The 27,483-nt window shown below is 42.5% G+C and overlaps 2 protein-coding genes across 2 annotated transcripts; one reads left to right on the top strand and one right to left on the bottom strand.

The window, feature by feature from the left end:
- Positions 1–394: 394 nt before the first annotated feature.
- On the top strand, positions 395–8,708 carry LOC137283572 (tubulin polymerization-promoting protein family member 3-like). Its single transcript, XM_067815145.1, has 4 exons — positions 395–814; positions 3,888–4,103; positions 4,951–5,086; positions 7,798–8,708. Exons 2-4 carry the CDS (start codon positions 3,895–3,897, stop codon positions 7,981–7,983), a joined length of 531 nt encoding a protein of 176 aa, XP_067671246.1. The 5' UTR covers positions 395–814; positions 3,888–3,894; the 3' UTR covers positions 7,984–8,708.
- A 1,675-nt stretch (positions 8,709–10,383) lies between these two features.
- Positions 10,384–27,378, bottom strand: LOC137283405 (polycystin-1-like protein 2). Its single transcript, XM_067814870.1, has 13 exons — positions 26,581–27,378; positions 25,339–25,590; positions 24,183–24,576; positions 23,398–23,657; positions 22,555–22,782; positions 21,536–21,651; positions 20,415–20,580; positions 19,041–19,313; positions 17,895–18,371; positions 16,685–16,814; positions 12,794–13,047; positions 12,290–12,461; positions 10,384–11,813 (listed from the first exon to the last, which is right to left on the bottom strand). Exons 1-13 carry the CDS (start codon positions 27,376–27,378, stop codon positions 10,384–10,386), a joined length of 4,950 nt encoding a protein of 1,649 aa, XP_067670971.1.
- Positions 27,379–27,483: the final 105 nt, after the last annotated feature.

The raw sequence follows: 27,483 nt of genomic DNA, 5'->3' as shown, positions 1-27,483 counted from the left end.
GCCCAGTAGTCTACCACTGTATTCGCTCTCCACGATCATGGTTCAATTCTTGCACCCAACGTTGTGATTTGCTGGGATATGGCTAAAAACGGTGTTAAACCACACTCTTCGGCTATAACACACAACGGCTGTTTCTTTACATAATTGTTATATTCACACCTGCAAATACTCGTATGCCTCCTAGGTCTAGCGTTGATGTTGCCTACTCACATCCGCTTGTTACAGACACAGTTAACCATTAACCATTCAAGTGGCATAACCCACTAAGAGAAGTCTTTAATTATAGAAGGAATATCGCCGCTTGACATTCATGCCTCATTAATAGCACGCGATATATTCGTCCTGGTCGTGTGTCATTTACAAGCAGGTCACGAACTGTTTTGTTTAGTTCCTTAAACAGGGATTATCCGCCAGGAATCCGTGCTCTGTTCTTGGATCAAAGACGTTTCTGTTTCGCCAAACTCTACGTTCTGTCCAATATGAGACTGGTCTAAGACATGGCGATTGGGCAATTGCATAATCCAGTCAAGCAAAGCTTGTGTGACAAAACATATTTGACAAGTGTATTGACGCTGACGGTTGAGTGCATGTACCGGCGAGTCTTTTGAAGGGTGTGTTTTGTATGGAGTTTATATCTCCGTTATTGACTGTAGTATCTAGTTGAAGCCCTGCTGATCGTGGTCACGTGGTCGATCCAAGCAGCAACAGCGAGCGTTGTTTACGTTGGTTACAGGGACGGGGGGTGGCTGTCTATCCGTCGAGCTTCACATTCCCTGGATCGCATTGTGTGTGGAAGGTGGACACTAGATACAAGGTATGTAATCATACAGATGATACCTAAATCTGTTTCAGCATCATGGTTTACTCGAATCAGACAGTTGTCACTTTGCAACAGCTGCCAGTACAATACTAAAAGTGATGTAGGAATGAACATGTTGTTGTGGAAACAAATACATCATTTATAAAGCCTTGAAAATATACCAATTATATGAGAAAATACGATTTAAACACTCCATCGCGTTAATCAGAAATGACGTGAATTTTGTACATTTTGCTGATACTGATGTTTACTGTTATAAAATGATTGTCTAACGGGACTTTGGGTTGCTCAGAGCTACAGTGTGCATTCCAAAATGATTGTCTAACGGGAATTTGGTTGACTCTGAAATAAGGTATGCATATGCGATAAAATCGTTCAAGCGACGCTATCGATTCTAATACAAACATTGCGTGCTGTGTGCTGTTAACAAGAGCTCTTCAACTGGCCTTATACACTGACCGTTGTCTATTTCTACTGCCGGCCACCCTTGACCTGTCTGTCAACTTGGCCTGAGTGAAATGACTGGATGGTGAACGTTGCTCGCTGCAGTGCTGTGGGTGAGCATTGGTTATAACAGGTTTAAGCGTAACGGCTGTGTGTCATAAATAACGCCCATTGTTAGCTGGTTGTGTTATATGCTGTATTGGCCATATTAGTATTGATTATGCTGCGGGACAGGCGCGTGGTTGAGAATGTTTTCGGACATTGCAAGGTTATAGTGACCGCTCCCACCAGCGTCGTTACTTTTGTGAGCGAGGCGGTGGGGTGGCCTTGTAGTTCAAACGTTCGCTCGTCACGCCCAAGCCCAGGTTTGATTCCCCATATAGGTCCAATGTGTGAAGCCTATTTTTGTGTCCCCTGCGGTGACATTGCTGTGGCGTAAAACTACACTCACTCACGTTTGTGAGCGAATGTGTCGCGGCGAATGTTTCGGAGCGAATGTGTCGAGTGCCGCTGTGAAATGACACATTACTGCGTCGACGATGCGTTGAGGAGACCATTATGACAAATATTGTGGCCATTTATAACTAAAGCAGGATCAACCTGTTGATCATTATCAATTCGAAACTACGATCCTGACATGGGAAGGGAGGCAACTCTGAATAGAGCCCCATGTCGCCTCAGACATCTGGGTAGCTGAAGGTGCGTTTTCTGAGTGATTTAGTGAGTTTAGTTTTTTGCCGCCTTTAGCAATATTTCAGAATTTCCACGGCGGGGAAACGCCAGAAGTAGGCTTCAAACTTTATAGCCAATGAACCTTGTGTTTTAAGATGTGAAAAGTTGGTCTGTCGTATAGTCCTGGGTTTGTTAGAGAACCTATCTAACAGTAAAGTTTAACACCTGTATTCAGTCTGCTCTTTCCACCCAAAAGCAAGTGTGATACTGGCTTACTCATCTAGCCATCAGGAAACGGGTTATCCGATGGTCATACGCATTGCAGCTGGATGTAAAGTGTTGCTTCCAATAACCCGTAATGATCTGAAGCACAGAAATCCTTGGTCCTGGGTCAGCACAACGCAGGCTGTACGACTTTGACCGCGTCTCTACCACACTCCTCCAGTGCTAACTGACACAACTGTTCAAGGAGGGTTAGCCTAGTACTTAAAGCGTTCGCTCGCTACGCCAAGATCCTGGTTCGATTCCATACATGGGTACAATGTGTGAAGGCCGTCTCTTGTGTCCAGATATTCTGATTATTGCAACAAGTGACGTAAAACCATACTTACTCACTGTCTATACACATGACGGCTGTTTCCCAAAATAATTCTTATATTCACACCAGGCGTTACTATTCGCCTATTCACTGGTTTCACTGGTTTTAAGCGCAGTTAACAATTAACCATAGTTATTCACTCACTAACGCCATGTTACAGGAGTAAAGCGGTTATGGTTTTAATAGAAAGACATATGAATCAATGGTAGCAATTGGTATACCCTGGTTTATTGGTTTAAACTTCTACTGAATGAAAGTCAGAGAATATGTAAACATTTGCTGTCAATGAAGGGCCCGCTGAATAAGGACAAGCGAAATGACGTTCCAACAATGGACCTGTCTTTTTAAAAAAGACAACCCCCCCCCGCCCAACAAAAACCAAACAAAAACAAAAAACCCAAAAAAACCCAAACAAGCAAAACAAACAAACAAACAACAACAAACAAAACAAACAACAAACACAAAACAAAACAACAAAAGAAACCCCAATAAAAACAACAAAAAGCAAAAACAAAAAAACTCCCCCCCTCCAAAAGAAACAAACAAAACAAAACAAAAAACAAAACAAAAAAAACCAACAACAAAAAACAACAAAACAAAAAACCTCACCCCCCCAAAAAAAAAAAACAACAACAACAACAAAACAAACAGAAAAAAGAACGTTTAGTCAAATGTCTTCCAGGGAAAAATCCTTATCCGATCACGTAGTGTACATATATTCAGACGATGCAAAAGGCGACTAGGTAAGACACACATGGGTATTGTACGAACGCTTCAATAAGTCTTTGTCCTGAGTTTCATTTTCTTTAAGTAAGTGAATGAGTTTTGATATGCGTCGCTTTTGGCAATATTCCAGCAATAACATGACGTGGGACATATGACATGGGCTTCACTCTTTGTACCCACGTGGGGACTCCAACCCGGGTCATGAGCACTTTGTTTCTGTTTCTGCTTCGCTGCCCTGAGGGCGGTGGGGTAGCCTAGTAGCTGAAGCGTTCGCTCGTCACGCCGAAGACCCGGATTCGATTCCCCACATGGGCACAATGTGTAAAGCTCATTTTCCGGTGTCCCCCTCCGTCATATTGCTCTAATATTGCTAAAAGCGGCGTAAAACTAAACTCACCCACTCCCTATTTCAGCGGCATTTATATTCTATTCTCCTTGGGAACAATTGGGTATCCCAGTGGACAGAGTGTTCGCTTTTCCCGACATTGGTTCGAATCTCTGGAATATTGATAACGGCAGCGTAAAACCTAACTCACTCACCCTCTATTCTACGACAAGCAAATCATTAGAGGAGCATGGGCTGTCGTTAAAACTATAATCAACTCACTCACTCATTCTCTGATGCAGATTAACAATGGCGAAAGCTGCAGTAGAAGGGGACGTATCATGCTGGGCAGATATCTGCCTGCTCAAGGCAGCGTTCAAACGTGGAGTCAAAACAGGGGCGGCAGCAGGGGGAGACGGTGAAAAAGCAACTCTCTCAGCTTTAAAGAAAGTCATCCCACCAGCAGCCTATAATGCTATCCAGACTGGTGCTTTTGCCGGTGCTACCAGAACGACAGGGTAAGTCTTCAAACCTTAGAATAATATTATTATTCACAAAACACGTAATTTAGGATCCACTTTATTTTTGCAATGGTAGGTTGTAAGACGTACATAAACACCTCGCGGTGACGATGGAATAACATGGTTTTTTTTGTGACCCCAATGATCCTTTGACTCACACAAAAACCCCGACAAAATGACTGAAATCCACGTAGATTTTTGATGATAATTATTCACACACGCACGCGCACGCATACACGCGCTGGCATGCATACTGATTTTCATACAAACCATGTCTCCACAAGTATGGCCATGGAATGTGTAATGTTGAATTTATTGGTGAATGTGAACATTCAAAATGTCATTTTGCGTGTCTTACACGATTCAACATGGAGAGTAACCTCCATGTGCCTGTATGGCTGCCAGCACTCTCCTCCTCATACTCACTGCCAGCTTCCTGATCCTCTGAAGGGGCAGACTATGCCATTCCGTGTGTGAAGCAACTTCAAACTAGGCCAGGTTCTGTACAGGATGATCCCTTTGTTGCACAGAACGACCAATCATGACCCGGACATGCACATAAGGATTAAGATCAGGGCTCATTCAATCATGAGCTATGCCTGGGGGTGCTTAAGTAGGTTCTTTGTGTATATATCACTCAGACACTCTTGCGCCCGGATCCACAAAGAGTTCGTAATAATACGTTCTGTCGTAACTCTACAGTTTATCGTAGACAGATGGATGCAATGCGTGAAGCCAATTTCTCATGTCTCTCGACGTGATATTGCTGGAATATTGTCCAAATGACGTAAAGGCGTAAAACTAAATTCATTCTCTCATTGTTACCCTTTTCATGGTTTGACAGGGGTAAACTTACCGTGGAAAAATTCATCAGCAAAGACTTCTTCCTGAAAATGGCGAAAGGTGACGCGATAGAAGCGGAGAAGTTGGCCAAGAAAATAGCATGTGATGAGCAGGCAGCACAAGAGAAGGACGCTAAGGTATCTCCTGATACTTATATGAAAATCGGATGCATAGGTGTGGTGACGGAGATAAGTAACTCTTGGTGAAAGATACATATGTGATGGGTGACGGAGATAAATAACTCTTGGTGAAAGATATGTATGTGATGGGTGACGGAGATAAGTAACTCTTATTGAAAGATACATATGTGATTGGTGACGGAGATAAATAACTCTTGGTGAAAGATATGTATGTGATGGGTGACGGAGATAAGTAACTCTTGGTGAAAGATATGCATGTGATGGGTGACGGAGATAAGTAACTCTTATTGAAAGATATAGTGATGGATGACGGAGATAAGTAACTCTTGGTGAAAGATACGTATGTGATGGGTGACGGTGATAAATAACTCTTGGTGAAAGATATGCATGTGATGGGTGACGGAAATAAATAACTCTTGGTGAAAGATATGCATGTGATGGGTGACGGAGATAAATAACTCTTGGTGAAAGATACGTATGTGATGGGTGACGGAGATAAGTAACTCTTATTGAAAGATACATATGTGATGAGTGACGGAGACAAATAACTCTTGGTGAAAGATATGTATGTGATGGGTGACGGAGATAAGTAACTCTTGGTGAAAGATACATATGTGATGGGTGACGGAGATAAATAACTCTTGGTGAAAGATATGTATGTGATGGGTGACGGAGATCAATAACTCTTGGTGAAAGATACGTATGTGATGGGTGACGAAGATAAGTAAGTCTTATTGAAAGATATGTATGTGATGGGTGACGGAGACAAATAACTCTTGGTGAAAGATACGTATGTGATGGGTGACGGAGATAAATAACTCTTGGTGAAAGATATGTATGTGATGGGTGACGGAGATAAATAACTCTTGGTGAAAGATACGTATGTGATGGGTGACGGAGATAAGTAACTCTTATTGAAAGATATGTAAGTGATGGGTGACGGAGATAAATAACTCTTGGTGAAAGATACGTATGTGATGGGTGACGGAGATAAATAACTCTTATTGAAAGATATGTAAGTGATGGGTGACGGAGATAAATAACTCTTGGTGAAAGATACGTATGTGATGGGTGACGGAGATAAATAACTCTTATTGAAAGATATGTAAGTGATGGGTGACGGAGATAAATAACTCTTGGTGAAAGATACGTATGTGATGGGTGACGGAGATAAGTTTGTCGTACAATGGATATTGTTTTCGACAGGATAAAGTCAACAGATATTTTGGGTATCCGTCGGGGTCATGTAGACATATACGGATAACGGTGGAAATTTGTCAAGGGTCGGTCGGGAAACAAACACAGTCCGTGATCGTGTCCGGATTGAGGACCGCGGTTACGGTACTGTCAGTACCCGGAAAAGTCATACCTGGTTATGATAGATGGAGTAGATTACAAAGCGAAGAAATCTAAAGTCTTGCGAAGATGTCAACGTCGGTTTTAACGAGAGTACTGGATAGGAATCCAGATGCACAATGTCACGCGAACATTAAAGCGTATTTTTAGTTCAAAAGGTTAATTGATTTTTTCTGAAATTCCATGTGATTTTTTTGTTAAGATATGTTGACAACAATACGCTCTTTAACATAAAAGCTTACTGGGAACTAGATGACGTAAGCAGTCAAATGAATGATCAGTAGAAAATTGCATCACCGAGCATGTGACGTCAAATGTTACTACGCACATATTGGTGACGTCATAGATATGCAAGCACATGCCACGAAGTTGGATGCAATCGCATTTTTTTAAAATTTCAAAGGAACAATAACATTGTACGATAAATGGGTTTTCACAAACGCGTGTTTTGGGTAAACACACTCGCGTGATAACGTAACACCATGTAACTCCGTTGGTGAAAGATACGTAGGTGTAGGGCGAGGGAGATAAATAACACTTGGTGACAAATACGTAGGTGTACGGTGAGTGAGATAAATAACACTTGGTGACAAATACGTAGGTGTACGGTGAGTGAGATAAATAACACTTGGTGACAAATACGTAGGTGTACGGTGAGTGAGATAAATATCTCTAGGCGGCAGATTTTAATGTGATGGAGGTAAATACCTCTTGTGACAGATACACGTGCTCGGTGACGGAAACAGATTAACCTTGTGGTTGAGTTGAGTTCTACGTCGCTTCGGCATTTTTTCTGCCACGAGACCAAGTCTGCATACATAGACATTTTAAGTACAAAGCTTAATGATTTGAGTTTTTAAGAAACATCTTTGTTAATTTCATTATTACTGATTAACAGAAAATGTCATAGCACCAAATTTAAAAAAGATGAAATAGGCCATTTGCTTTACACAGTTGCAATTTATGGTACAACTTCTCTTAAGTAGTCAACAATGAGATGTCAGCTCACGTAAAAAAGACCTTTAAGGTTTCTCGCTTGATAGTGTGAATCCCATCCAGGTGAAAAGTCTCCACAGTTAAGCAAAATATGCTTGATGGTGAACAGTTTGTCGCAACTGACACACGTGAGACCTCTATGGTGACAGACACGTATGTGTAAGGTGAGGGAGATTATTTGCTGACAGATATATGTGTATACGGTGACTGAAACAAACAGCAATAGGATGACAGGTACACCGTATATTGTTCAATAACGGTGTGGTGACGGAGATAAATGACAGCGCAATGTCATAAATAAAGGGGAGGACTCTCCACCATCGGTTACCGCTTCTGAGTTTTCCCTTTCCTTCCAGGGTCCTGCGAAGGTTGATGCCACCACAAAAAGACTGACAGACACGTCAAAGTACACCGGCTCGCACAAGGGACGTTTCGACGAGTCAGGGAAGGGCAAAGGCAAAGGAGGGAGGGTAGATGAAGTATGCAACACCGGTTACGTTGGCAACTACAAGGGAGAAGGGACCTACAAGGGGAACCAATAACTGGCAGTCAGGAGATGTACTTGTCCAACCAACCAATGTACTCCACCATCACATAAACTTTGCCGTCTTTGGATGTCTCAAGTAGGACCATTAGTTAACGGCAACTTGTAAACGCCGACAACAAATCATTATCTCTATCACAAGGCTGTTTTTATTCATCTGCCAGAACCATTTAAATATCGTATATTTGTAAAACCTGCTTGTGTGAATGCACAATGCCATTTAGTAAGTGGTCAAATATAACGTGTTATATTTGGGATTACATTTTATTAGTAAATGGTAGCCGCGGTGGCTGAGCGGGTTAGACGGCTGACTTTGAGTGCTAGCGATTAGTTGTCTGATGGTTCCGGTTCACTCACCGAACAAAAGTCAAAGAATCTGTACTTTACCAAGAGAATGTAATCCACAATATAACACATTTGTGTGGAAATACTGATGACTATTAAGATTCAAAAACATCAGTTTCGATAAATTATTATCCATCAGTGAGATGCCGTTGTCAGACACCCGCAATACGACAAGATTCGCAATATCCAGTTGTGGTTGTGTGGTTCAAATACAATGTCGATGTTTTCAATGTCTCCAACGCAGAGTATACAATGGATGAGGACGTCTGGCGTGGATGCACCATTCATTTTATTTGTTCCTGTCATGCGTCATTGTGTAGTTACATTAGTTAGATAGTTTCACTTGCAAAATGTTAATAAAAGTTATTCTAAATGAGAGGTGTCGTATGTTTTAATCTTAAGAGGAGGTACTGCTTCATGATATGTGGGTGAGTTCAGGTTTCCGCTAATATTCCAGTTACATGGATCTGTAAATAATCGATGTGTAAATAATCAAGTCCGGATCCAGACAATCCAGTGATCAACACATGAACATCTCTTTATGCAAATGAAATACGATGACGTTTCAACGAGTCTGACCATCCGATCCGTTTAGTAACGTCTTACGACAAGCATGGCTGAAGACTAGTTCTAACCATGTTCTTCAAGGGTTCAATATTACCCCCAACTGTTGATGATTTGATGCATTTTCCATGGTTCCTAAGGCGTCACGTTTTGTCTATTTGACACGCCATTTCCCGTTCATTTTAGCTTCAAGTAATAATAAAAAGCACAGAAAAGCCAAAAACTCTCTTTTCTAAAACGACCCTTGTAACGTTGCCTATAGACCTGAAAATCACTGCACAGTAGGCATTGGACGTTGAAGTCCATGAAAAAGATTCATTGTCAAGCGGCATCTGAAACATCGCATCGGGGCGGTGGGGTAGCCTAGTGGTTAAAGCGTTCTCTCGTCACGCCGAAGACCCGGGTTCGATTCCCCACATGGGTACAATGTGTGAGGCCCATTTTCTGGTGTCCCCTGCCGTGATATCGCTGGAATATTGCTAAAAGCGGCGTAAAACCAAACTCACTCACTCACTCACTGAAACATCGCATCCTTATTACTTATAGTGCAGTAAGGGAATGTGGACATTATTCCACTGATCATCACCTTACATCACTGGTTCCAACTATATTCAGACTGTCCAAACGAAATAGTAAAAGCTATCATCCCTTGGGAAAATTTTTCGAAAATGTTGCTGGCGGAATAATTTTTTGATATATGATGTCTTGAGAAAACAAAGAACACGAGTGCTGATTACCTTTGATAAATAAACAGTCGAAATTATTTCTTGTCATGGTTTTGGTCAGCGTGACATACTACATATTCAGGTAACTGCGCCCTTGGCATTGTTCATAAACCACTTAGGACGTAGACACAGAGACTGCAGCAGGAATTGTGTTTATTGCTCTGTTGTGTAGGGACAATAACAAAATTACATTTCTGTGGTTATACGTCTGGTTTAGAGTGATATCAGAAAGTTATTACGCAACAGTTCAATTAGGAGGGATATTTCGCAAGAACATGCATAGAAAAAATACGCCATAGTGTACGTAAAGAGATATTTCGTTACAGTATATGTTGATAGATATTTTACAACAGTATAAGTAGAGACATATAGAGTATGCAGCGGTGTAATTCGTTCGATACGTTAAGGAGGAATATGGTTAAACATTAATGTCATTCAGACCCTCCTCAAATTACAATTTCTATTTATGTGGAATTCAAAATAGGGAAAGGAGGATGAGTCCCACAAACCTTTCACAGAGATAAGGTGATATCCATACAATGCTGAAATAACGATAACAGTGATAAGAATACTTCGAAACAATTTTCATTTAAAAGGTTTAAAGTCGAAAAAGTTGACATAAATATCGTTAAATACCAGTGGAGTTATGTTTTTGCAGTCATGGCTGCTTAAGAACACACAGGTGCAGTTGGAAAGAAAATGTCTTTAGGAAAGAACGGATGTTTCATAGTCGGGTCATATCAGTCGGATATCGGACATTGGTCCTAGTTGGTGTGTACAGTGGTCGGCCCATCTCTTGTTTCCTTCATCTGTGGTGTCATGGTCATCTTCCTGGGTTCGCCATTGCTTTCTATGATGGCGTCCAGGTTGTCATGAAGGTAAACGTTGTTGATGGATTTGAGCAAGCGGTCAATGCGGTTTGGGAACTCCTCCACCTCGTGACATTTTTGAAATGTCGTGCCTCTGCTGATGCTGGTGGATGAGGAAGAAGTTGGGGGAGTATAAATACCGACCCATTTCTTGAACCTGTTCACCATGAAGTCAACTATCTCATAATCGTTGTTCTTTTTCTTGATATCGACACGGACAGTGCCGAAGGTGTCGTTGAGGATGGAGAGGAACATGTTGACGAGGATGAAGGTGACCGTGACAACGAAAAAGAAGATGTACACCTTGGTAAGGATTGGCTCCACCATCAGCATTTCGTTGATGTCGATTTTACCCATCATCATCAGGATCCCTGACTCCGCAGCCTTGATGAAGGTCGAGAAGCTTAGACTGGTCGACATGAAGGTCTGGTAGAACAGCTGCATGAAGGCCAGGAACACCACCCAGAACATCAAACTGAAGTGGATGATGCTCTGTGCACAACTTTCGAGAGTCGACCCCAGCAGCGACATACGTTTGTTGAAGCGGAGCAGTTTGAGGAACTTCAGACTCCCAAAGAACACCAACCAGCCAACCATGTAAGAAAACAGTTCATTCCAGTAACCGACATATTGGAATTTCATATATTCATTGCCTTTGTTTTTCTTGAACATGCTTGTTAGTGTGATTGTAACAAAGAGACGATAGAAATAAACAACGATGGCAGCAATGGACATGATAATGATGGATAGTTCGATCCAGTTCCAGAAGGATCGAAAATACTTTGCTCCCTGTTTAGTGAGGTTCCGAACCTCCTTGATTATAAAAGCTATTGTAAAGCACAGATATATTGCCTCACATACAACCTGGAAATACATCACGGATGTCACGTAGGGTAGAAGCATCGCTGGCTCGAATCGATATGATGCGAGGACGCCCCCGCTTGATGGAAACTCGGCTACTATGGTGGATATGGCAAATAGGTTCACTTGAGGATTATAGACAGTAAACTCCACAAAAACCGCACGCGTGTATTTGTCAATCCAGTTTTCTTCCTCCAATAATGTCATGGTTTTTTCAAGTTTGTCCTTGGATCCCCTTAACTCTACGACATACCCTCCTCCTCCATAGACCCCGAGGAGACCCCAGTAGGGATACCCATTCAGTTCAGAGGCTGGAGTGTAAATGTATTCTTTTCGGGCTAGAGTTGTCAGGTCATAGGGGCTCCATCGCGCGCCATAAGACTTCTTGTCCTCATTGAGCATGGAATAGTCTTCGTTGCACTGTACTATGGCAGAGGACATTACGTTGATCGTACTGCACTGGCCTGTAAGGATATATAATTGTATGTAGTTTGCTCATAAACCGTTAAGCATTTTCTAAGGACACTGATATTTTTATGTGTGCATTAAGCCTGATGATGTTTGTGATGCATCAAATTTATGTATTCTGGGAAGACGGTCTTCAACTGCTAATGCTTGTTGGCAGCTTAGAAGCCCGATTTGAAGAGACGCTGGGATGACCAGGCTCGCTGACTTGTTTGATTGCATGTCGTCGTATAAAGATGCTCATGATATCTATCACTGGATTTCCTGTCACAGACTTGTCAATGTACAGACTGTCGTCATAACAGATGGCAAGTTTAACACAACATAAAACGAATAATAAAAGCAAAATTAATAAAAAAATGAAATATCCACCTATCAACTCAAAATAATAAAAAAATCCGCACATAATGAACTAAATGTGGGAATCCCATCAACCGCACATGCAATGTAGCCTATATTGGTCTCAGCTACCAACCTGTTTTGACTCTAAGTTGTCGCATGGTGGCATAGCCCATGATTCTCGACACTTTGTCCCCGATGAAACCTCGCAGCAGGAGGGCGGGATCGTTGTTGTAGTAGTTGTCTGCTCGTAGACTACTCACCAGGCCGCTCCTTGCCCACTGCCAGAACTCCTCAGTACTCTGGATCTGAAAGTTGACGTACATTTTTAGCGGTCTGCAGATAACCTGAATAAATGAATTGCAGTTCTTGGATTACTATGTAAGTCTTCAGGATCTGAAAGTTCACCTATCTTTGTGCGGTATGCAGATAACCCGAATGCATGAATTGCTGTTATTGGATTACCATGTCGTGTTCGTCGACCTGATTAATCCCCACCCTAGTCCCTATCTAACAAACATAATACGTTTGCGCATAACTATAACTTAGTGTATCCAAGAATACGCCATAACTGTTACTTTGCATCGGCTCACGACCTGGATTTATTACTGAAGACCCATGATAACCATTCTTGGCTTACCTCTGAGAACCATTGCTGGGTGTCATTGTTTTTGATGATCATCTTCTCCAGGCTGTCCTTATAGTAGAAACTGTCTGGACTTCTGTTCCTGTAGCTGACAACCATCAATATCCACACAAAGAAGGAGTAGAAGACAATCTCCCTGATGATGTCCCACATCTTGATCTCGTTCAGTCTCTGTCTCCTCGCCTTCTGCAGGACTGTGGGATCTGGAGGTTTGTACCCGATCTTCTTGGGACGTGCAGCCCCATAGGCTACAGAAAAAAGGGGTATACATTTTAACGGCTAATATTAAATCTAAATAGTAGAAAAGGAGACAAAATCATTGATATTACCCGCAAATAGGAAATTCTAGCTATGTTATGACTGTCAAATGTTACAATGCTGTTCACATTGATTTAATGAAAACATACTAAACTATTCATATACTAGAATGCTTGTATCAAAAACAGACAGTGCTTCCATTGTTCGATGTACGTCAGTAGTGGCACTGTACAATATGGTACTGCTAATTTATTTCATTAGGTTCTTGAAAACCCTCAAAGTGGAAGGAAAATATTGAAAGGTTTTAAAGTTTGTTTGTTGTTTAACACATTACTTCGCAATACTCAAGCTATATAGGTCCGGGGAAAGAGCACCACCACCAATATCAGTCAAGGTAAAACATGTTGCCATGGAAAAATATTACTCAGTAACTCAAACAGTAACCATATCTATATATGTGCAAAGTTGGGTAGAGCCATGGTGAACGGTTTGAGGTCAGGGAACTTAGGTCTGTTTCTTTGAAAGTTTTCGGGCATCAATCAAAATCGACATAAAGGTTCCAACAAAACAATGATTGACATCATGAACAATGCACGGAGTGCGAGAAATCTGTGATCGTAGGTTTGAGTTTGGATTCGGCCTGAGAATGTTTCTAGCTTTGACAGCAGACACTGCGGAAGCCAGCAGACACTGTAGTGGTAAATGTATAACAGGTGGACGTAAATACGGTTGAAAGTTAAACCAAAATAACCAACCCCATAACTCAGAATGCTGGTTGTAAATAACGCCAAAAGAGAGATAGAAAAAATTCAGCTATTGAACCGTCGAACGTGGAAGCCCATGCGGAAGGTCTCTCTGGGGCCTCTGGGGATTGTTTTTGCTTAATCTGGAAACGTTAATCATAATACTTCGCGTGGTATCTGGCACTTGAGTGAGCACCATACAGTGAGATTGTTATTGTTCATATATTAGATCTGAAAGTCAGACATTCTCTGAACTGCAATAAAAGGACAACCCTGTGCCAGGTGGCTTCAGAATACAGTACTCACACTATCTGTATCGACTCTTGATATTTTGGAACATGCCATCCTTTGGATTGCGAGATTAGAATAAATACCCAGCAACCTGTGCATGTTATTAGAGGCAAGAAAATAAGGCGTACATCGTCAAGAACAACTAGGCAAACAAACAATGAAACGATCAAAGGACGAAAGAAAGAACAAACGAATTAACAAACGAACGAACAAATATCAAACAAAACAGCGAGAATGAACGAACAAATATATGTGATGTCAGTCGACAAACGATTTAAGCAGGCCAGTGTTCTGTAAAGAGTGAGTGAGTGAGTGAGATGGTCGATGGATGTAACATGTAACGCCCGTTTCTGGAGCCCCCCGTCGTCATAACGCTAGAATATTATTTTTAAAACCGTCATAAACCCACACTCACAGACATTCCACTCCGTGCTCTATAACAGTGAGCGTGTGAGTTTTACGCCCCTCTTCGTAATATTTCAGCAATATCACGGTGGGTAACTGGAAATGGGCGTAAAACATGTGGGGAGTCGAACTCGGCGTTACAAGCGAGCGCTTAATCACTAGGCTAACTCACCGCCCTTCGCCGAATAGGAAGGTGAGCTCGTAATAATGATAACATGCAGCTTTGAATTTTACCCTCTTTGCTCTAAAAATCTGTATCCGAGATCTCCACATACATATTGTAGTAAGATAAGCTACTGGTCAGATAGCTTCAGCATGTCACGCTTCCTACATAAGTAAAAACTAAATGATTATTGTGAGTGACTACCCTAAGTTCCTAACTAACCCCTACGTGGATTGTTGCTCATTCTATCAACCATTGGTTCGATTAAGTTCAGTCCCTCTGAAGCAGCTGGAATGATTGAGTTTAGTTTAAGCCACTCTTAGCAATATTCACGTGGACTACGCCAGAAATTGACTTAACACACAATGCACATATGGAGAATCGAACCCGGGCCTTCGGCGTGACGAGAGAACGCTTTAACCACTAGGCCACATCACCGTCTAGGAATAACATGAGAACAACAGTGTCTATTCAGCTAAATAAACTTTATGTTCCACGACGTTATGTGAACAGCTGCGTCACAGATTGCGACAAACGTGTTGCGTTTATTGTCAAAACGCAGCGATTGTTAGAACAGATAACCTTCACACCTAGGCTGGTGGTAGGAGGCGACGGAATGTCACCGTAGCGACTCCGACAATTGCTCTTTATCGCAATGGTAGAGCAAGCACGTTGGCGACGCTGTCTGGCCGGAGTTCTCATGGAACGAATACATCTTAGAATAAGTCTGAACACAAAAACGGAGGTGCTTGTGTAATTACGAGACAATAACATGTCACTGATGTCCAGCGATGTCCATAAGCACAAAGTACCACATAAAATATAACAATAGCAATAACGACAAGATCAATGAACTATTTTCAAGGAGGCTGATGCATCCACAAATGATATTACAGATTAAATAATGGGCTGTATATTGTTACGTATATCCTACCTTGCCTCTTTAAATAATACCGTGATGGCATGATTCAGAATAGATGTAATCCAAACCATCAGCGTTCCAACAGTCCAGTCTGCATACTTTCCTCACCCAAGAATTACTGTTACATGATTCAAAATATCATGGAATCAAATTGAAAAACAGAGGCTTTGTATATATACACGCATCCCCATGGCACAGAGCAGTAGGCAACACGTGGCACATTTTCTCTAAAACACACGGTTATAGGAGGCAGCCTTGGCGCAGACCTTCATACAATAGTACACATTGAAAACACATGGTGATCGGCACTGTTGAACGGTGCAGTCTAAACATGCTGGTAACACGGTCGCTCGTGTAACAGGCCATTCGGTGAAGGAAGGGTATGTTTCATTCGGAAGGGGAAGGTATTTGATTATAACGTCAATGTGTTAGGAGCATTAAATATGTACGTATCTCGCTTGAAACGCAAATATCAATACGCTTGCTTTTATCGTTGGCGAAGAACATTCTAATTTCTTCATAAGCGATATGGCAAGATGCAGCTGGCATCCAATATGCATTAAAGTATATACTTGAAATGTATGTTAAATTGCAGCCATATTGTACAGGGCTTTCATCAGAAGAGGCGAGTGTATTGAGTGCAAAGGGAGAGCAATGTAATGTGGGTATGTCGATATTGGATTACAGGGACCTTTAAGCGAGGAATCAAACCGATATGTATTTCTACCATATAGCACCACGGTTCTTTTCATAAGCCCTGCCTACGTCAGGAAATATTCCTAATTTGAAGAGTTTGTATGCACGAACATTCCGCTCTAACATTCCGTTCTAACATTCCGTAAAAGTGCAAACTCAGATTTAACATAGGAACTTGCGTGCATGTTGCTGCGTGAGCGTGCTTGCGCGACGAACGGCGATGAGGTAGCCTAGTCATTAAAGCGTTCGCTCTTCACGCCGAAGGCCCATGTTCGATTCCAAACATGCGTACAATGTGTAAAATCCATTCCTGGTTTCCCCGCCATGTTATTGGTGGATTATTGCTAAAAGCGGCGTAAACTCCATCTCACTCATTAACTCTCTCACATAATAAATACTTTACTTACCATACACCTGGTTGTGGAGCAGCTCCTCGTCATAAGCCATCCGTGAACCTTCCTCATCCTCGGGTCGGTGGTCCTCATCATCAACGGGCTTCTTACAGATCATGGAGAAGAACAGGACAGTCAGGAACACCTGTAGCAGCAACCACGTGGACGTTGGTCAAAGAAAGTCATGTAGACATGGCAGGTGTTTATCATTTCTTGTCTGCATTGAACGTTCCTCTTCATGAAATAAAACACATGTTTGCCACAAAAGACAACTGTACTTGTCGTAAGAGGCGACTAATGTGATCGGGTGCTCAGGTTCGCTGACTTTGTTGACACATGTCATCGGTTCCCAATTGCGCAGATCGATGCTTATGCTGTTGATCACTGGATTGCCTGGTCCAGACTCGATTATTTACAGACCGCCGCCACATAGCTTGAATATTGCTGAGTGCGACCTAAGACTAAACTCACTCAGTCACACGCTCAAGAAATAACACCTCAATGTATCTGGCGATGGTCGTCCAGTTTTATACTCCGAGAAGAATTCGGACTTGTCACAATATAATTATCTAAAGCCATCAACCAAACTTGTCGAAGGTTTGACTGTTTGATCAAACTGATTGACACTTGGGGTCTTGAACCAATCAACTGTGAACTTCTTAAAACAAATCGTTTTATTTCCAATCGTCTTTGGAAATTTGGATTTTGCAAAAAAGAAAATAATAATGAACAAAAAGTGTGTAGCTTTATTTTAATTCTTATAAAGCTGTCGCATAGAAACTACAGGATATAATTACATTCGAAAAATTTCCGTTTTGAGACATTAATCCGATTTAGTTGTCTCTGCAGTATGTTTACTCGACCACTGTGTTTAGAACATCCAGTGCCAGTTGGCAGATTAGGCAGTTCGCCTCGCGGTACATCTTATTTATATATGTTTGTTGTTTAACGCCGCCCTTTGCAACATCCCAGCTCTATCATGTAAATAATAGAGTTTGGATCACACAATCTACTTCCTATTGATGTGTGCATTACAGAAAGGTTCATTCATTTGATCAATATCCGTGGATAATCGGTGCATTTGTTAGCTTATTAATTCTTTCGCTGTACCATTCCCATGTTGTCTTCCATGTAACGTTGAAATAACTGTGCCATTTGACAGACCGTCACATAGAGTGGATATTGTTTAGTGCGGTGTTTAACAAAAAGCAATCTACCAACTCACTTTTATAGGTTCAGTGATGAAGATGGATGTTACGAAGGACACCAGCATCGATGTGACCCATTTCCTGACCTTCTCGTCCCGGAAGTTGATTCCGTAGAACGTTACCATGGCTGCAGAGGCGACTGTAACCGCCCACAGCAAGACCCAGGCAAGATACCGACAAAACCAAGGCAGCTCGATCTTCTTCCGTCCAGGACTTCCCTGGGACATGCTGCTCGGAGATCTGTCACTATGTCTGGAATAGGAACTGCCAGGCCTTGATGGCTGGACCTGACTGAGTTTCACGCCCTTCTGGAACTCTCTCCCAGCCTCTGCATTGACGTCAGACAGTGACGTTGAGCACCTACTCGGGATATTCCTCAGCGCTTCTTCAACACGGGATGGCCTTTGTCTTCTTGCTCGAGATTTCCTGAACAGCATGATGATCGCAAAGTTGACTGGAAACACTACTAGGTTGGCTATCAGGCCGACGTACAGCTGTAATTGGAGTACAGATTGGTTATAGTACAAATATCACGGTCTCAAAGGCTCTTCTTGTTTCAGCTCGTTGTCTCCTTCAGTTCATATACAATTTACTTTACTGTACATATCAAAATGTTTTATCTGAAACGAGTGAGCCTTTTCGACACATGACCCACTGTTCAGGATACCCTTGACGACTACTGTTTGGAAACACCGCATACTGATGTGCATGACACCGGGTGGTTGGTGGGGGTGGGGTGAGGGGGTGAGGGGGGTATTTCGTAAAGTGTTGGCTCGTTGTGATCAAGAGGATGATCCACAGTTTAGAGCAGCTCATGGGTACAGTGTGTGCAGACCACTGTCTTTGTGAAAGTTGTGTGTCTTGAATATCCTTTATTCACACAATTTCAGTTTCATATTCATGATCCATATTCCCTGATATATGTTTGTTATACGTAGGAACATTGTTTAATACCATTTCGTAGATTCCACATAGGCCATTTCGTAGACTCCACATAAGCCACCAGAAATGGGCTTCAAGCATTGAAACCACAAGTGGGCGCGTTAACCGCCAAGCTACCTAACAGTTTAGAGCTCACGTGCTCACGATGAAATGCATGTATTCAGTAATGGCTAACAGTATATCAATAAACAATCAGTCAAAGATGCTAAGAGATATTTCACCTGTTGGGGGCTCAAAACAAACGGTCCAAATTTGTAGTCGGTCCCAGCCTTGCTTTCTTGTTTTTCATAGAACATGGCGTTTGCCAGCATGGTTGCAGCCAAAAGACACAGGCAGCAGGACACTCGCTGGACACGGGTGAAGCGACTCTGAGGAGGACGGGTGACCACAGAGAACCAGATGTGACCATCAGCCAGATCCTTTATACCTTTCTCAGAGAGTTGTCCGAACTCCTCCAACTCCGCTGGTCCAGCAACTGGGACCACGCGATCAACCTGCAATAATGGTAACGATGATAAACGATAAAATAGGGAGATGCTGTTTCTGATCTAGTTAGCACTATTTCAATACAAATAGATCCTTCTAAAATGATTCGCATGAGTTTAAAACATCACAGTAGAAAGATTTTTTGAATTGACTGACGTATTTCAACTCGCCAAGGTTGTATTTCGCAAAGGCTATAAACGTCAAAAGCCCTGCAGTTTGCTTCGTACCTCACCTGCATCAAGCTAACATGCCGTTTCCAAAACACAGGCTGCTAGAGTGGGTGAGTATTGGTTACCTTTGCTTAATCACCAGCGAGTGGTTTCAAGTAAGTTTTAATTGTGTTCAAATTAACTGTCCGTAATGGTTCGAAATAATGGGTAAACGTGCGCCCAGCTCCCGGAACAAATCACCCATGCAGAAAAAGCACATTGCAGCAATTCCCATTTCTTTGTGTCATACGTGAGCACATGACCAAGCACATGTGTACTTAGATGCTTCAGTGGCATTTTTGAAGATGCTACTTTATGAACATAGATATTTTTCTGGGTTACATCTTCTTTTTACTCAGGTCAAAAATGTTAATTTTGTCCCGAATAAAAAAAAAAAGATGTAACCCAGAAAATCTTTTTGTATACTTGTGCCTCATATACGACACCTGTCCATCGTAGGTTACCTGTATAGTCACTTATAACTATAAACGGATCTCATAAAACGCTTTTGTTAATCATTAGTTACATATATAAATGGTCAGGAAATAGGGCTCTTGCCCATCTTTACTTACAAGTAGAAAAGGTTCTCAAACAGCACACGTGCCCATCGTCAGTTACACGTATAACTGGTTCCTAGTTTGATTATCTTACCTGTCAACCCGTGAAGGTCCCAGGGTAGAATAGGCCTTCAGCAACCGTAAGAGGCGACTAACGAGATCGGGTGGTCAGGCTTGCTGACTTGGGTGCCACATTGTCGTCGGTTCGAAATTGCGCAGATCGATGCTCATGCTTTTTACCACTGGATTGTCTGGTCCAGACTCGATTATTTACAGACCGCCGCCATATAGCTTGAATATTGCTGAGTGCGCCGTAAAACTAATCAATCAATCAAAATCTTACCTGTCCGTCATCCTCCTCGACAGCGAACCATCTGTTACAGATAAACGTGAACCTCTGTTCGGTCTGCACATCTCTGACAATGAGGTACTTGAGGTTCCACGACGCAAACTTGCCTCTGCCAGAGTTGTCATGCCACACACGGGCGTAATTCAGGAACCCTAGAGGTCTGGATATAGCAAAAATGTGGATCAAGTTGTCGAATGCGAAAACGGAACATAACCAAATCAGTACATTCTGTGGAAATTACAATCATTTTTTAATTTGCAATTACCACTCGCCCTTTCGGCTTCTTCCGGTCTCTTGGTTGTAGCCTCATCGCTCAGATCTGTCACAATCGTTTCCCCCGTTTACCTTATAACATGTTTTCCAACTTCAATAACAATAATTTGTTTGTTTGTTTGTTTAAATGCCACAGTCAGCAATATTCGACATATATGGAGGCGGTATATAAATAATTGTGTGGTCAACACGGTCTCCAGTGACAATATCTCAGGATTGCTGTTAAAGAGTCACATCAGACTGTAGGAGTGAGGGAGTTTAGTTTTACGCCACACTCAGCAATATTCAAGCTATATGGCGGCGGTCTGTAAATAATCGAGTCTGGACCAGACAATCCAGTGATCAACAGAATGAACATCAATCTGCGCATCTGGGAACCGATGACATGTGTCAACCAAGTCAGCGAGTCTGACCACCCGATCCCGTTAGTCGCCTCTTACGACAAGCACACTCGTCGTTTGTGGCAAGCATGGGTTGCTGAAGGCCTGTTCTACTCCGGACATTCACGGGTCTCAGAGTGTAGGAGAAAACGTCAATTCCTGACAAAAACAAGTCTGGATTGTCATTGCAACAGATTTCTATTCACTTAAACTCATCATGACGGTGGGAATGGTTGACCACGGCAAATCAGTACTGACACCAAACGCCATTTTGCGTTTGCCAAAAGAGACGTCAAATCATACCCAACAAAATTTTATTTTTTCAGGAAAGATTAATCTTAATCACTTTCTGGTATGGCATTGTATGCTTTGTGCAAATTTATTCGAGCATTTATTTTCAGAATACATATTTTAATAGCTGTAGCGGAAAATGTACTTAGGTCATTTATGACCCCCGCCTACCCTTTCACCGCCATAAGAAACGAGTCCACTCCACCTCGCGTGAAAACTTTCCGTCGGTCATCATTGAGCATGCGCACATCCGTTTCGTCGTTGTCGCCAGACAGAACGATGAATACCTGAAACAACATGTTTCAGAACAGACGACATCAATCCGAATGACTCGTTATGGACTCATTGACGTTTAAAGTATATCTTGAAGTCATTTGCGCGCACCTATTCATCCTGTGATCACAGTGAAACGTCCAAAAATACGTTTTGACAGCGAAAGATGATGAAAAATATTGAGTTAAAGGCGACATTTCAACGCTCGTGTACACCAAGTACCTTCCTATTAATCTAGCCCAATCCAAACAAATCGCTAGCTGACTTAATTAAAAACTCAATATATACTGGACAAAACAGGTTTGGGATGTTTAAATTTTTATGACAGTTTTATTTTATCCAGTATGTCAATGAACAAATGCATCATTATTCATAATTACAAAATTTACAAATATCCCTAACTATTTTAGCATATTTTGATCAATGACATCAGAGAGCATAACATATCACCATACCTTAGAATCCGTTCCGGCGTTTTTGCAGCTACCTGTAACGACCACAATTTCGTAAAAGTATTTGTCTCCTGGATCGTTGTCCTTTAAAGGAGTAACGCCAAGCTGGAAAATAATGTAAGTAAGTGAGAGAGTATAAACGCTGGTATTTGGTATTTGAGGAGCGAGGTGATGGATCAGGTGTTCCAGGTCCACCACATGATTGATACCTGATGGGACATGATGACATGGGTCATCTTAAACAGCAAGTCTGACCACAAGATCCCGTTAGTCGCCTCTTACGACACGCATGGGTTCCTGGAGACCACTTGTAACCCGATCTTCACGAGAGTTTTAATAAAGTATATAATTCGTGATATTTACACTATTTCCAAAAATATGAAATTCAATATTGTTTTCAGAATGATTCAAGCTGATTTGAAATCAGTCTGAAGATGTCAACACATCAAAGGTAGTCTCTCTTACCGCCTCGACGTCTTTCCTGTCTTTGCGTCTGGCCCAGACAATGGCGAGCATGTAGAAAATGGCAATGGCGATCTCCGTGACGTAGATGGTGGGATTCTTGAAGAAATCGGCGTTGGAGAAGACGAAGTTCCAGTCGATTGTGTGTGGGGCTACAGTCCAACCGCTGCCAAATGTCGTCAAATGGTTGCAGTAACAATCTGTGTGTGTGTAGTTCGTACCCTCACCGACCTGTTGTCAGAATTCAGTCCAGTGGGATCTCATCTTTCTTATCTTCTTAGGTATAATTCATAGGCAAAGATTCATGAAATAATGAAGACCACATTATTGTCTACTAGTCTGGTCACTAATCTTCGTCTTTTGTCTAAGAACAAAAACCTTTTTTCAACTTGGCGACACCTTTCCAAATGCCCGTATTTTGAAATACGATTGTGTTCTTCGATCGTTTGCTTAGAAAAGCAATAACAAATAGACTCATTACTGAGCATATTACATTTTTCACGTTGGCTTTTATTAAATTGCAAGTGTGAACATTAAGGGAAACTGGGACATGGGCGGTGACCAGGAACGATGTTCACAGCCTTTAAAACATAATTTGAAGTGTTTCTGACTTCATGCTGCACTTCTGCGCTTGAGAAACTGACTTAATTTGTCAGTGCAACTATCAATAATTTCTTACACTTACTGTGCAGTCATCAATGACAGTTCTCATATACCATTTACCTATCGATTTTTCTAGCTTATTGTTCAACTGCAGAGTGTAGCTCTCACTTACTGTACAATGATCTATTGTATCGATTGTAGTTCCTTCAGACTGTACAACTAGTTTTCATTGCCTTCACTTACTGTGCAACCTTGAGACGCCCAATCCCTCAAATCGTGGTCAAAGAAGTAACAGCCACTGGTGAAGGTGTAGATGCCTACGTTCATCCGGGTGTAATTGTTGTCGCTGGAGACGTCTACTTTGTCAAGGTCAGCGCAAGACTCCACTTTGCTGGAGTCGAAGCCTTTGGGCAATGGCCTAAACCCAAACCAAACCGGGCCTATATAGTTGTCAATCTTGTTGTTATCCATGAAAAAGCGCATTCGCCCTTTCACTTCCTTGGCTGCAGAAACAAAGAGATCAGTGAGAATGATTTCACGATCCCTTCAGCAATGGTCAAGATACGCTGCTTTATAGTGGTCTCACTCTCTCCACATACAGTGAATAATACCCCGGGGCACGAGGTCAACGAACTACTTTCCTAGATGATCGATTCATTCTCATTGTTTTTAATACCAAGTCATACCATGATAAATACGAATCACTCTTAATCAACTGCCCTGAATTCAATATTCATGTCAATATTCATGTTCATATCATTATTATGTCAAATTTGGGACAAAATCAACTATTTCAAATATTTTTCAACTGATCATATTGCAACACACAATTCCGTCTTTTTGTAACGCACAATAATGACATGTCATTATTCCGGACGAAACTGTTTAAGTGACATGTGGGACAATAGGAACTATTTCAGTTATTTCTCAGGCGACTCTCAATTCAGTTCGTCTTTTAACTGATCATATTACAGTACGCACTCCCGTCTTTCCCAATGCACAGTGATAACAATATTAAAGCATCTCACTGAAGTCCAGAGATTTGGGGATGAAACCAACACCATCGCATTTGTCAGAGCTGATCTTGGGCAGACCTCCCTTCCTCAAAATAACCATGATCTGGAGGTCCTTCTCCTCCATCTCCTTCAGTTCCAAGTGGACAGAAGATGCCTCCCTCGTGATGTTCATCTGGGTGTAATACAGCTCGTTCCAGTCAGCAATCTTAAGATGCGTTTCATTGAAAGACATTTTGGGATATTTTGGTGTCCTTTCGATAGTTATCTTTAGTGGTTCCGGAGTGTCCTTGACCTCGATCGGGAAGCCAAAGTTATCCATCAAGTCGACATTCAGGAACTGGGTTCCTGGACCCAGGTTGATTCCCGAGTCCACATATGTGTTGACATCTAGCTTCGTTGTCATCGCCTTGCAAAATGAGAATGAGCGAGTGAGTGAGTATGATTTTACGCCGCTTTAGCAATATTCCAGCAATATCACTGCGGAAATGAACATCACAACCAAACACTGTCACCACTAGGCTATTCCACATCCCCAAAATGAGAAGTAACTGGACACGTATACACAACTTCTAACAGAGCGTCCGGGTGTCCAGACAGGAACAGAATGTGACTTATTGCTAGGAAAAAATTTCATGAAAATAGCTTCAATATTACCTTAAAACACACCCTTTTCAGCAGCATTACACAGTCACTGTGCTTGCTGTCCAATGTTTTGGACAATGTGTTAATACTCCAAAGAGGAAGAGGTGGTTAATTGCTTTCCAATATTTGCAGTGTGTTTAGGCTTAGTGCTGCTGACACAGTACGTCATCTGTATCACATGTGTGCTTGACGCATGAGGGAATATCTCAGGTCCTAGGCGTTACTACTTTAGAGGAGCCCATGAACACCGCCATGGGCCTGACAAACATAGAAACATAATCAGAGCGAACCAGATTCGAACCATATGCTTTGGTTTGTGCACTTAATGGAGGTAACTCTACAAAGTGCGTTGTGGTGTCCTAGACGACGAATTAGTAACACTGCGTGCTACAGAATATGAAACGGAACCTTTCAGAATGCTGTACTATAAACCTAATAAAAATACAACATGTCCATGTTTATTAGTATTTGAAAAAAAGTGTATACTAGCTCTGAAGATATACCCGTGATAACTGCATTCACTCACAGACAAGATGGCGCTGCCGTTGACACCGACACTGTCGCCGAACATGTTGCCTTCAGGGATGGAGATGGACGTCGTCGTTCCTGGCATCTGAATCTCCACCCCAGACATGATGTCTGCACTGTCCAGATGGCCGATAATGCCGGCTGCAGCAGGGGTGGTGTACTCCAGCGTCTCCCCGGGAATGAGAGTCTGGCCCAGTGTCTTGACAGCGAGCTGCTGAGTCTGAAGAGCCATGTCGGCCACCTCAGCTGCCTAGGTGTTCAAAAATGTAAGATTCAGTCAGTATACCGATTTTCAATTTCTGTAAGGTTTTTGACAAAAAACGAGTCCTAAGGAGGAGTGTGAGGAACACTGGGTTGTACTTAACAGTAAATGATGACATCCGTCTTAGGTTCAAGAGGTCAAATATAACGGCAAGCCCGATGACGACGTAGTTGATTGGTTTGGTTTTTAACGCCGCACTCAGCAATATCCCAGCTACATGGTAGCGGTCTGTAAATAGTCTGGACCAGGCAATGCAGTGATGGGCATCGACCCATCCGTCCAGTGATACAAGGGCATGTGTTTGATCACCTGATCCCGTTAGTCATCTCTTAAAACAAGCATAGATTGCTGAATACAAATTTTAACACGGATCTTCACGGGTTTGATGACGACATTTATGGATTATTGTGGTTAATGTGTGCAGCATATGCATAGAGTCAGACGACAGTGTTGTCCACTTACAATTTTGGCCTGGCTGGCTTTGTGGGCGTTAAGGAGATGTTGACCTGCTGGATCGTCTGAGAAAGCCACACCTGAAACATACACCACACACACCTGTCTCTCTTTGGTAAATTTGATGGAGATATATGTACTGCGACGTCATAAATAGTTACTACGACTACATCTACTGTTACTGTAACCAATGCTCTGTACCTACCAGGTTCGGTGTAGCAGCCTAGTGGTTAAAGCTATCGCTCGTAACGCTGAACACGCGAGTTCGAGTCCTCACATGGGCATAATGTGTGAGATCCATTTCTACTCTCTCCCTCGCCGTGATATTACTGGAGCGGCGTAAAGTTTTCGCTCACTCATTGTCACAATCAACACTGCGCCCACAAATACTTATACTAGCACCACTACTACAAAGATTACTACCTTCCACTGATATCGCTGTGGTTACTGCAGCTGCTACAACCTCTACACTCATCCTACTACGACAGATACTTATGATAATGCTGCTGTAACTCTTCCTCCTACTGCTATTTCTCCGCCTCCTCCTGGTGCTTCTATTACTCCCCGTCCTACTGCTGCTAATACTCCTCCTCCTCCTGCTATTTCTACGCCTCCTCCTCCTCCTCCTCCTGCTATTTCTACGCCTCCTCCTCCTCCTCCTGCTATTTCTACGCCTCCTCCTCCTCCTGCTATTTCTACGCCTCCCCCTCCTACTGCTCCTGCTACTATTACTCCTCCTCCTCCTGCTGCTATTTCTCTGCCTCCTCCTCCTGCTGCTAATATTACTCCCCCTCCAACTGCTCCTGCTGTTGATATTACTCCTCCTCCTGCTGCTGCTATTTCTACGCCTCCCCTCCTACTGCTCCTGCTGCTGCTATTACTCCTCCTCCCCCTGGTGCTGCTATTCCTACGCCTCCTCCTCCTCCTGCTGCTGCTATTTCTACGTCTCCTCCTCCTTCTGCTATTTCTACGCCTCCTCCTTCTCCTGCTGCTGCTATTACTCTTCCTCCTCCTGGTGCTTCTATGTCTACGCCTCCTCCTGCTGGTGCTTCTATGTCTACGCCTCCGCCTCCTGGTGCTGCTATTTCTACGCCTCCTCCTTCCGATGCTGCTATTTCTACGCCTCCTCCTCCCACTGCTGCTATTTCTACGCATCCTCCTCCTGCTGCTATAACTCTTCCTCCTCCTGCTGCTATTTCTACGCATCCTCCTCCTGCTGCTGCTATTTCTACTCCTCCTCCTCCTGCCGCTGCTATTTCTACGCCTCCTCCTCCTGCTGCTATTTCTACGCTTCCTCCTCCTGCTGCTGCTATTTCTACGCATCCTCCTCCTGCAGCTACTGCTATTATTCCTCCTCCTACTACTGCTGTAACTACTACTACAACTGCTGCTTAACCGACAGTCTCTGCTATGTGAGGCCAACCTAAC

The sequence above is a fragment of the Haliotis asinina genome, chromosome 5 (genome assembly GCF_037392515.1).
Source record: "Haliotis asinina isolate JCU_RB_2024 chromosome 5, JCU_Hal_asi_v2, whole genome shotgun sequence".
In the NCBI taxonomy this organism is placed as follows: Eukaryota; Metazoa; Mollusca; class Gastropoda; order Lepetellida; family Haliotidae; genus Haliotis; species Haliotis asinina.
This window is presented reverse-complemented; position numbering and strand designations above follow the sequence as displayed.

Coding starts and splice junctions, on each gene's coding strand:
- LOC137283572 (XM_067815145.1), top strand. CDS start 3,895: ATGGCGAAAGCTGCAGTAGAAGGGGACGTATCATGCTGGGCAGATATC. Junction 4,104..4,950: donor GGTGCTACCAGAACGACAGG/GTAAGTCTTCAA, acceptor ATGGTTTGACAG/GGGTAAACTTACCGTGGAAA. Junction 5,087..7,797: donor CACAAGAGAAGGACGCTAAG/GTATCTCCTGAT, acceptor CTTTCCTTCCAG/GGTCCTGCGAAGGTTGATGC.
- LOC137283405 (XM_067814870.1), bottom strand. CDS start 27,378: ATGCGTAGAAATAGCAGCAGCAGGAGGAGGAAGCGTAGAAATAGCAGC. Junction 13,048..16,684: donor GCTCCACAACCAGGTGTATG/GTAAGTAAAGTA, acceptor TTTTTTCTGTAG/CCTATGGGGCTGCACGTCCC. Junction 12,462..12,793: donor CCCAGCAATGGTTCTCAGAG/GTAAGCCAAGAA, acceptor GTCAACTTTCAG/ATCCAGAGTACTGAGGAGTT.